Consider the following 12,361-nt stretch of genomic DNA (forward strand, 5'->3'; position numbering starts at 1 on the left):
ATAACTAAATAATATATATTATTTTAAACATAAATTATATTAGAAAATAATATATAAAAATAATTATAAGTATATAAAAAATAATTGAGTTAAACAAGCCACGCTCGAGCCTGGCTTGGCTCATTTGCATCCCTACCGGATCGGCCACTCATATCTATGTTTTATATTAATTCAAAATAACCATGAACATCAGCTGGCTTCTAAAACAATAAAATAAAATGACAGTTGTATTCAATTTCTAATATTAACCTCTTTTTTATGCAGATTATTAATAAAAATTTAACCAGCGTATAAACAAATGTGAAAGGCCCAAATTTAAAACTAAAACTATGAAAACGAATTAAAGCACAATCTGAGTAACAGCGAGACTTAATTCCGATCCCTAATCACCAGATGATTTTATCTATGTCTAAAATAAACAAAGCCAGCCAATACCTGGTTATAATTGAAAGACAAAACTGAAGTAGAGGTTGAGATAGGAACGGTAGAACTGACAAGGTCGAAGATTGCAGGAGGACCTCCAATGATTACTTTTAATAAATACATAAGTTTTTTAAGATTTTGTAAAAAGTTACTTTTATAGACTAACTTCAGAAAAAATTATATACACACACGTTGATAATAACACATTCGAGTGAAATTTAATAAAGATGCGTCAATTTGGGTCATTGATTACCGGTTAGGGTTAGTTTCAAGGCAAATTATGGTCTTTTGAGGTTCATTATGATTTCTTAGAATCATAAATAGCCAATTACAATCATTGACGGTCAATCAGGGCCAATGTTGGCCAAATAAGGTTGTTGATGCTCATATAGGCTTGTTGATGGCCAAATAGAGTCATGATGCTTAACTAGGGATAATTTGATCATTAGTGACTAGTAAACATTTATGGATGTTTAGTTAGGGTTAATTTGATCATTAGTGATTTACAGTTTATTAATGTTCAACTAGGGTCATTGATACCCAATTAAGGTTAATTTGATCATTAAAAATCAACTACAGTCATTGATGATACATTAGTGCCAACGCGAATTAAATAGGGTTATTGATGCCAGATATGCTTATGGATGTTTAATTAGGGTTAATTTGATCATTAGTGGTTTACAGTTTATTAATGTTCAACTAGGGTCATTAATAATCTTGCTGGGGCCATATATAGTCATTAGCGGTCACTCGGGTTATTGAACATTAAACGAGTCAAGCTCGAGTCAAATTAAAGCTTGAAAATCTATTCACAAGCCAAGCTCAAGCCTTTATAAGTTAAACAACCCTATTGTTAAATTTTTATTTTTATATTTGTTATATAATTTAATACATTAACTACGTATTTATATAGTAAAAATTTGAATTAAAAAATATATTTAAAAAATTTATATAAATAAACAAATAAGTTAATATATACAAATGAGCCGAATCAAAGCCAAGCTCGAGCTTGAAAAACTACTCACGAGCCAAACTCAAGCTTTTTTAAATTAAACTGGCTTGAGCTCTTTAAAGTAAGCTTGTTTAATAAACGAGGCTTATCCTCACGAGCCAAGCTCAAGCCCTTTTAAATTAAAATGGCTTGAGCTCTTTAAAATAAGCTTGTTTAATAAACGAGGCTTATCCTCACCTTCACTAATCGAGCTCTAGTTGACGCGTGATCCTAAACAGGCCTATTACCTATTCATTTTTTTATTAATATATTTTTTATATAAATTTAATAACATAGCTATAGATTTATATATTAATAGTTATTATTTATATTTATAATAAAGTTATGTCATTATTTCATAGATAAATGATAATCTAAAAATATAATGTTAATAAACATTAAATGCCCAACCCAAGACAAGGTTGAGCTTGAAAAACTAGTCACACGCTAAGCTCAAGCCTTTATAACTTAAACGAGCATATTATTAAAAATTTTTATTGTTATATTTGTTACATAATTTAATACATTAACTATGTATTTAAATAATAAAAATTTTAATTAAAAAATATATTTGAAAAATCTATATAAATAAACAAAAAAGTTAATATATACTAGCCGAATCCAAGCCAAGCTCGAGCTTGAAGAACTGCTCAGCTCGTGCCCTTTTAAATTAAACTAGCTCTAGCCCGAGCCCGAGCCTCTAAAATAAGCTTGTTTAATAAGTGAGGCTTAGCCTAAGCTACACTAATCGAGCTCTAGTCGACACGTGAGGGTAAACAGCCCTATTACTTAATCATTTTTACGAGCTAAGGCATGACTGGAATTCGGTTGGTAGCGTGTCGGTTCGTTATGGTACCGAGAATATCAAATATGCCGTAGCAAGTTTATATTCGGTATACTTTATGATACAAAAAATAATTTGTCAAACTTTACATGTAGTTTGAGTTTACTTGGGCAAACTATTTACAAATCTGAAAGCCACGGAAAGACACGACAACAACTCATGGGTTCATCGTTTGTTCACTTCTAATCTTCCATCGCTTCACGGTCCATCACGTTTCCCCACCCGTGAAGATATGCTAATTATCTGACACTTAATATGCAATTACAAAACTTTAGTTATTTCTTTATTTGCTTTTTCTAAAGGATGCTCGGATAAGTATTTGAACACTTTTGACTTTTACCCCAAAGGTCTTGATGATGAAGTATTCATGTTCTGAGTTGACACACACATAATAATAGCAATGATAATAGTAATAACAAACATTCATAATAAATTAAACTATCAGAAAGTCATAAAATTTAAGGACATGAAACAAAAAGAAATTTGCAACTCCCAAATATAGAAGACAAAAACGTCAATAGTTACCAAGCAATATTAAATATGCAAAAGAGAGGACTATGAAATAAAATTAACGAGTAATTAAAATAAGAATTGAGTCGTCGTCATTATCTTCATCTGATTCACATTCCATATCGGGTGTAATGTCTATGCCATCTTCACCATCATCCTCAATTCTATGCAAGCTAGGCACATCAAATGTGCAATCATTCGAATGGGGACCAACTTGATCAACACTTCCCATGTCAAATACATCTCTTACTTTTACATGTCTCACAACCTCCCAATCTTTATGCTTGGGATCATTGACATAGAACACCTTATCAACTTGAGCTGCCAATACAAATGGATCATCACTTAAATTAGCCCTTGTGTGTGCCTTATATGAGAAATTTACCAATGTTACACCATTATCTATCTTGCAGCCCCTATTGATGTCAACCCAATCACATCTGAATAAAACTACTCGTATTTGACCTGAGTAGTTTATCCCAATAATGCCATTCAATTTACCATAGTAGTTAATCACGCCTTGAACGGGCCTTTTATCTCGACTACTCGCGTAATTTTCACCTTCTACAGTAACGACAACACCACTATTTTGGGTGCTTAATGATTTCTCTCGCTTTTTTGTATGAAAACGATAACCCTTAACAAGGTATCCAGAGTATCGTTTCACACTTCTAAGTGGACCATGTGCAAGCCATTTTAGATCTGCAGATACTTCATCACCTAGCTCTTCCATACGTGCAACCTACAACATAGTGGTTAATACCCATTACATTAATATCCAAAAAAATGAGTTAAAACATATTCAATATGTAATTTGAATTACCCTTTTCTTGAACCAGTCAGCAAACTGTTGACCATGAATCTTGTTCAATTCATAATCTGGTATTCGACGAGAACGGTACTGTGCCTTGACCATCCGTTTGTGTTCCCTATAAAGAAAGTTCAAAATACTATAGTTTTGTGGTAAATGAGTTAAGAACAAAAATATCCAATAAAACGCATAAATTATCTTACTCTCGTAAAGGTGTAACTGACTCAACGTTGAATAATACATAACGATGTGCTTGAGTGAGAGACTTCTCATCAATGTCTGAATTTGAAGATCTTTTTCTTTTGGGAATAGATACTCCTGAATGCAATTTACGAGCTAAGGCACGACCGGGGCAAAGATTGTTGGATTCTTCAATGTGATTTTGGTGACCCTCGTCATCATTCCTAACGGCTCTAGTGAAGACGGTTTCTACTTTTGATAGATATCTAGAGCAAAATGTTATACTTCCCTCAGCTAAATAACCTTCAGCAATTGATCCTTCAGGATGGGCTCTATTATGAACGTCGTCCCTGTTCGTGTCATAGTTACAAGTCAACGATCATATTAAATTAAAATTGTAGCAAATAATAAATAAAATTTATATTAATGTTATTTACCTTTCGATTGGGTACATCCAATGAAATGCAACAGGACCTCCAAATTTTACCTCTCTTGTTAAATGGATCACCAAGTGCACCATCACAGTAAAAAATGATGGAGGAAATATCTTCGCTAGTTTGCATAAAGTGAGAGCTACTTTAGACTCCAGATATTGCAGATCTACTTCAGACAAATCCTTGTAGCAAATGGCCTTAAAAAAATCGCATAACTCGATTATAACATAGCTTACATGGTCTGGCAAAGTTCCACGTAATGCAATAGGCAAATATTCATGCATCAGCATGTGCCAATCATAACTTTTCATCCCAATTAATTAACGCTCGTTTAATTGTACACATCGAGAGATATTAGATGAAAATTCATCGGGAGGCTTGATTGACTTGAGGGTATTTAAAAATTCAGTCTTTTCACTTAGAGTCATTTGATAACAAGCTTTTGGCATGAAAGTGGTATCTCTTCTAGGTCGCTTCTTTGGATGCAATTCCTTCCTTATACCCATTTGCTGTAAGTCAAGTCTTGTTTTATAGTTATCTTTTGACTTTCCTTCTTGTCCAAGTATAGTACCCACTATGTTGTCACAAACATTCTTTTCAATGTGCATCACATCAAGATTGTGACGCAACAACAAATGCTCCCAATACGGCAACATAAAAAAATACTTTTCTTTTTCCATGGACCACGAACATCATTGTCTACAAGAAATTCCATGCCATCTAATTGTTGTAGAACCTCATCACCGGAAGGAGAAATAGGAGCAATTCTAAATTCATCGCGTCCATCAAAGGATCTAATGTCTGAACGCCAACGATGATCCGATGGAAGCCACCTCCTATGACACATATAACACCATTTTCTTCCAAAAGTTAGCCATTTGGAATCAGTACCAAAACCACATACTGGACATGCAAGTTCTCCTTTAGTTCTCCACCCGGAAAAATTGGCATAACCTGAAAAGTCTGATATGGTAGAAATAATAGCAGCCCTCAATTGGAAGTATTGTTTAGTTGAGGCATCAAATGTATTAATTCCATCTTCCCATAATTCCTTCAATTCTTTTATCAAGGGTTGCATATACATGTCTATCTTGTTTCCAGGACCTTTAAGACCCGGGATAATTAAAGAAAGAATAATATTTGGTTGCTTCACAACCAACCATCGTGGTAAGTTATATGGAATAAGAAAAACTGGCCAAATACTGTGTGCCGCATTCATTGTCCTAAATGGGTTGAAGCCATCACTTGATAGAGCTAAACGAACGTTACGGGGATCACTAGGAAATTCTGGAAATTTTTCATCAAAACTCTTCCAAACTAATGCATCTGCTGGATGCCGCAATTTTCCATCTTTTACCCGTTCTGTATGATGCCACAACATAAGGTTAGATGTCTTTGATGACATAAACAATCTTTGAAGCCTGGGCTTTATTGGAAACCATCGTAATATCTTTGAAGCCTTCTTCTTGGGCGCACCCACTTCATCTTCTGGACTAGATTCATGAACTTTCCATCTAGAAGACCCACAAAAAGAACATATTTCATCTTTCTCCTTGTCATCCCAAAACAACATGCAACCATTAGGACAACAATGATTTTTTTCATATCCTAATCCCAAGTTGGCCATGGTTTTTTTCATCTGTTGTGTTGTTTTTGGTAACAAATTTCCTTCCGGTAAGAGTTGCTTTAGAAACTCTAACAACATTGACAGAGATTTGTTACTCCATCCACTGAGACATTTTAAATGGTATAAATGCACCACATATGATAATTTGTTGAATTTGCAATTCGGGTACACCTTTTCTTCAGCTTCCTTGACAAGGTCATCGAATTTGCATCTATTATTGTTAGTCTCTTGACTATTATTTGAAGCATTCTCATGCATATTCGCTCCACTTCCACATTGTGTTTCAAATACATCATTCAACATTTCATGCGTTTCATTGTCATATATATCTTCATCCTCGTTAAGGGTTGTGCTCATTGATGCATCTGTTGTGGTTTCCCCGTGATATACCCATTTAAAGTATTCTGGTCGGAGCCCTGAACATATGAGGTGATCCAAAACAGTTTGTCTACTCTGATATTTCATGTTTAGACAATTTATACATGGACACTTTATCATTCCCCCATTGATACATGCTCTCTCAAAAGCAAAATTCAAGAAGGTTTTCACCCCATTAACAAAAGTTTGACTTGATCTTGGTGCAAGATACATCCATGACCTGTCCATGACTATTCATGGATATAAAAGAATTTGTAAGTATTATTTGAAAGAAAATAAAAGCACTCAATTTAAAAAAAAACAGTCCTAAAGTTTACATGTTTGATTATTAATTGTTGGATTAAAAGTAGATTTGATAAAATATGGGCCGCAAATATAAAAAATGTCTTAGACATAAAATCGGTTTGCTGGTAAAAACCGGTATTTTAGAAAGACCCACCGATACGATGTTTTAGCAAACCGGACAAAAATACCGGGCTTAAAATACCGGCATGCTGTGCGAAATCCAGTTTAACCGGTTCAACGGCCGGTTTTTAAAAGACTTATATAAATTAATAAAATAAAGAAATCCCTCATGAACCGCTTCAAAGTAGGTATATTTCCCTCTGGTCCAAATTTTTAGATTTCTCAATTTTCAGATTTCCCTCTAATCTACACCCAGTTCCCAATCCCAAATCCATCGCTTGATCTTCAATCTACAGTCTCGCTTGCAAGGTAATGATTTCAACTCATATGATTCCTTCAAGCCCTCTAATCTTTTACTACATTCTGTTCAATTTCCAACTCTGAAATTAGGTTATAATTGTTTCAAGCCCTAGTTGAAAGATTGCCTTACTCATAGCTTTAGTTTGATTTGTAAGTTTTTTTTGTTTCCCCTTTTGATTGAGTTGGCTCAACTCATTCATGATTTTGGTTAAATAGAGCTGCAGCAAGCAATAACATCATAACCAGAACCATATACTAAAGGCTTGAACCAACTGCTAGGCCTTAAGGATCTTTAACTTGATTACTTTTTGCTATCGTATATTTACATTACTTTGATTTTGTTCAAGGTTTGGTGTCTTTAGTAGTAGCCCTAATAGAGATGAGCTTGGTACCATACAGGTACCGAAAATCGTAAATTTTTGGTACCGGTAACGATACCGAAATGTTCGGTTCGGTACCGGTATTTAAGGTAAAATTCAGGAAATACCGGTACCGTACCGTACAGGTACCGGTACCTTACCGGTCCCGAAAACTCAAAACTTTGGTACCGATTCGGTACCGACGGTAATTTCGGTACCGGTACCAGTACCAATCGGTTCCATACCCATTTTTGCTCATCCCTAGTAGCCCTTGTTGGTGTTAGTTTATATAACATTTTTGTGTAACTGTACCTTTTCTATTCAACCTTGTACGCAACGTATAATAAAATTTATACCACTACTTAATGTCTATTTATTTATGCTCACATGTTTATGCTTGCTTACACTTGTTTAAGTATTTATGTACCTTGTACCTGAACACGAGCATATTCATTTTCCTTATGAAACGAATGAACATGAACAAGCCTTGTTCGTGTTCTTTCAAAGGCTTACTCACATTTTGGTGTTTAATAATTTTACATGCTTAGTTGTATATAATAAATTGTATGGTCTCTCTTGATTGCTACTCGGAATGGACGAATAAGTAGATAGAAAGTGTGAATAGTAAAAATATAGAGCTTATATAAAAATGCTGCCAAATAGAAAATATATGCATATGGCTTATTCTAATCACTCTTTGATGAAGACAACTTGATTTTTAGGAACATAAACTGTTTGTTGTATATTTATTATTATTTGTGATTTTTCAGATAGTATGTGTTAGGGATGAGCAATTTCAGTACCAGTACCGAAATCATTACCAATTTGGTAACGTCGGTACCGAATCGGTACCAAAGTTTTGAGTTTCAGGATCGGTACGGTACCGGTATTTCGCAATTTTTTACTTTCAATACTGGTACCGTACCGGTACCGTACCGAATATTTCGGTACCGGTACCGGTACCAAGATTTTGCAATTTTCGGGATCGGTAATTTTGGTACCAGTACCGGTCGATACCGGTACGGTATCGAGCTCATCCCTTGTATGTATGGTGTAAATTATGATAGGGTTTGCCAATCTTACATTATCTATCTAACTCTTCCTGTTATATTAAATGCAAGGTGTATACATCTCGGGAGTTAGGGGCACCCGTTGTTTGGAATGCGGCTGCATTGTTATAAAACACTTGTTTGAATTTGTCTATAATCCTCAAAATCAATCTCCCAACCTTGTAAGTGTTTCTATATGTTTATATACTTTGTTTAGTACACTATATGTTTGAACTACCAAGTTGGGTTTGTTGTTCGAGGTCGGGTCTAGTTGTATGTTTTTTGGGTTTAGATATAATTGAAAAGAAAAGCGTTCAAGCTGTTATCCGAACTAACAATGTTTGTTTTTTGGGTTTAGTATGATAATAAAAATATGCTTGGGTTTTTCGGTTTCGGGCTTACATATGATTGAATTAAACAATGTTAGGTCTTTTTTCGGTGGTAAAAAGTAAGACGATAAATGTTTGGGTTTTTTTTTTCGGGTTTGGTTTAGTTCGAGTCGTGTTCGGCTTTGTATGGGAGAGTTTGGTTACGTTTGTTTGGTTTTTGTTTGCGTTAGTTTGGGCCGTTTTGATAAACGCCTTCATAACTAAACCGCTGTTAATCACAACTCTCAATTGATAAACAGTGATACATATAAAGTGGTTCAAAACCGCTTTTAACTTAGCAAATAACCGCTGTTTAAGATCCTTATTTGTAGTAGTGTTCGAACCTAAAAGAAGGTCGTCAAGATAACTATAACACGATATTATATAATGTTTAGGCCGAAACGGGAAAACTGAAGTAAGCCAGCCACCTTTGCTGCTGTATAACAAACTATTTAAACACCATTAATAAATTAAACTTATAGACTCCTTAATTGGGTTTCTAATATTTTTTGTTGAAGACTTAAAGCTACTTTTGTAGACATGTAGGAATCAGTATAATTACTTACTTTAGAAGATGAAACGATACTGAAAGAATTTCAATGTGTGTACATTAACACCTGCTCCGATCCAACACTAGAGTTGACTCTCGCCCCACATAACTTCATAACTCGTACCAATAGACCTTGACTGAATTTTATTGGCGCCCTTCTGGTTATGGTTGATGTTTTTCCCACTCTATTTCTCAATAAACCACTTTCTGTTTATCTTGTAAAGAATGAAACATATATTTGGATTTAACTAATTCAAAAAGGGGGTAGCGGCGCAGCTTGTTGCCCGCTTGCCTTCTGTTTCGATGTAATCCAATAAACAATCAAATTTATTGCTTTATTATTCTTTAAAAAAAAAAAAAAAAAAAAAACTAATTCATATATTATAATATAGTTTAGTTGAACTCATTTACGTAAATCCTTTTATCCAAAGTTCAAAATTCAAATATTCATTATTCTTCATTTATTTTATTTTTCGGATTACTACATATATTAAAAGGGAGATTAAATTATATATTAGAATAATATATTTCTAAAAGGATAATCTGGACGGGTGCCAAGAAAACTATTAATTGGGATTGTGAAATTTGCTGATTAGATTCAAAAACAAAAGATTATTTGTTTTGAATTTCTATTATTTCTTTTGTGTTGTAGGTTTGATGTGAAAGACTATGTTACTGGCTTTAGGAACCCGGGATGACTAGAACTTAGGAGGAAGCGGGGAAGACTGTTGTTGTGGTTAGCACATTGAAACCAGGGCAACTTGTGTTGGCAAGACTTGGAGTTGTGATTCTTGTTTTACAACAAGGTGTTTAGTTGATGTAGCTTCGAAGTGAACGTTGTTTTTAAACTGGCTATCTGAAAGATATCTAATCTTTATACTTATTTGTCGGTAAACATGACATTTGACTGTTTTGGAAGCTTCTTGACCCTTATTAGATGGCTTAGAATCAACACTTGCTATGTACTAATCTGAATAACAGTTTAAAGAGTCATAAACATTTTGAAAATTCTTGATTTGAGTTACGAGTATTAAAACCTCCATTTGAGGATTACTTGCATCTTTAGAATTACCTTTTTGTTGGAACTATATTTTGCAACTTATTGTTTTATTCCACCTATGTTTTTTTTTCCAAATGACACAACATATAAGAGGCATTGTTGTTGCTTTTGATAGACGAATGCATTCCTGCCAAATTGTGTATTGCAAAGCTCATTACTTCTCTACGTGGGATTGGTATGATAATATGATACAACCTAAAATCATGTTTTATGTATGATTATGTGATTATCTTATTTTCATGGCATAGGTTCACAAAAGCTAATCACTTGGTACTAGTACCTTCTTTCATATTGCAGAGAAAATCATGAGATGTTTAGGGCGTAAAGATATATGAATTAGAGAATCTACTACATGAATTAATAGAGAGATTAAAATATAATTAGAATAATATATTTTTAAAAGAAACTCGTATTTTTTTTTCATCCGCGCTCCGCCATGAGAAAACGTATATTACAAAAAGAACATTAATTTGTTCGAAATCGGCATGCTTCCAGTCCTTATCCGGTATCACTTTCGTCGTTTTGACATCGGCGCTGGCGTAGATCTGAAGCAACAACGGTGATGGTGATCTAGTGATGTTGGTTGTAGAGGAAAAAGGGACACACATCAAACGCACATGATGAAAGTTATGTAATAAGGAAGTCTACTTTATATATATATATATATATATATATATATATTATAACAATATCTTTAACTTTTTAACAATTAGTTGCAATAAATATTGACCAAAACGATCCAACTTTGTTGGTGACTGATAAGATCGCAAACTTATATTAAATTAGAGGTAATAAATATGCTAAAATCAATTTATTTGAGTCAATAGTGATGATTATGTTAAATGCAAAGTGCCATAAAAACATAAATTTTAGTGACACATATGCTAAATGCCATTAAAAATGCGTGTCAAGCAAACGTGGCATACAAAAAGTGCCATTAAAACCTGAATTTTGTGACACACATGCTAAAATGCCATTAAAAATGTGTGCCAAGCAAATGTGGCAAACCCAAAATGCCATTAAAAAACCTAAATTTTAGTGGCACACATGCTAAATGCCATTAAAAGTGTGTGCAAAGCAAATGTGGCATACGAAAAGTGCCATTAATATCTAAAATAGTGGCACAAATGCTATATGCTATTAAAAACGTGTGCCACTAAATGACATTTTTTTTGTAGTGTCATATTTATTTTCTCTGGAAATAATACTATTTACGGTTCCCTCATCAGTTAAAGGAAAATATTATAAGCTTCTTAAAACTTAACTTCAATAAAAATGCATGGCTACGGGTATATAAGTATACTAGCTTTAGAACCCATGTATTACACAGAATTTGTCAATGTGCAAATTAATACAATAAATTATTTGAAACAAATAAAAAAACTAAATAGAATTTTTAGAAACAAATCAAATTTTGTTATATTGAATAATATTGGGTTGATCAGCTAATAATGTCATAAATCCCTAATTTTTTTTATGTAAATCCGTTTTTTACATAAAAAGATTTTTTTAAATTAGATAATATATTTGTATACATGTTTTTGTTGTTATGTTACAAAATATATATATTTAAAAAAGTTAAGATATTAAAAAAAATGATTTAATTTTTAAATATACACGTAATCTAAGAAATCGTATATTATTATTATTGGTACATTTTTTATATTATTATGTATGACATTATTATATATTATAAATTAAAATTAAAATTGGTTAAATATTTCAATTCCAATTTTAGGTTTTAATGTCACATGTAAATTGCATTAAACGTTATTTGTTTTATAAGGAATTATCCAAGTTATTTGTTCTATAAGAAATTGTCTAATTTTGGAATATATAATCTTTATTTATAATATGAAAAGTTCTTAGAATGTCTATAAATAGATATTAGGAATTTGAGCGGGAAAATTTAGCCAAGAAAGAATATGAAGCTGCCACGTCATTCTCATTATTTTCTTTTATTAGTATAGGTAGATTGATTCTCCCTCACCTAATTAAAAATCTATATATCTATACTAATAAATAAGTACTAGGTGACGGCACTTGTTATCACCTTAGCCATTTTCATCAAT

The 12,361-nt window shown here is 33.0% G+C and overlaps 1 protein-coding gene across 1 annotated transcript; it reads right to left on the minus strand.

Annotated features, from left to right (window-relative positions):
• Positions 1-2,826: 2,826 nt before the first annotated feature.
• On the minus strand, positions 2,827-6,426 carry LOC143573590 (uncharacterized). The gene is made up of 5 exons (XM_077058428.1): positions 4,860-6,426; positions 4,197-4,434; positions 3,783-4,109; positions 3,592-3,697; positions 2,827-3,510 (listed from the first exon to the last, which is right to left on the minus strand). Exons 1-5 carry the CDS (start codon positions 6,424-6,426, stop codon positions 2,827-2,829), a joined length of 2,922 nt encoding a protein of 973 aa, XP_076914543.1.
• Between the last annotated feature and the right edge of the window lie 5,935 nt (positions 6,427-12,361).

Source organism: Bidens hawaiensis, unplaced genomic scaffold (genome assembly GCF_021521415.1).
Source record: "Bidens hawaiensis isolate Kalapana, Puna unplaced genomic scaffold, B.hawaiensis_p1.1 tig00026588_1, whole genome shotgun sequence".
Classification (NCBI taxonomy): Eukaryota; Viridiplantae; Streptophyta; class Magnoliopsida; order Asterales; family Asteraceae; genus Bidens; species Bidens hawaiensis.

Bases quoted from the DNA above. Each gene is read 5' to 3' on its own strand.
- LOC143573590 (XM_077058428.1), bottom strand. From the start codon at position 6,426: ATGGACAGGTCATGGATGTATCTTGCACCAAGATCAAGTCAAACTTTT. The intron at 4,110-4,196 runs GTAAATAACATT...TGACACGAACAG, and splicing joins TGGATGTACCCAATCGAAAG to GGACGACGTTCATAATAGAG. The intron at 3,698-3,782 runs GTAAGATAATTT...CTTTCTTTATAG, and splicing joins TCAGTTACACCTTTACGAGA to GGAACACAAACGGATGGTCA.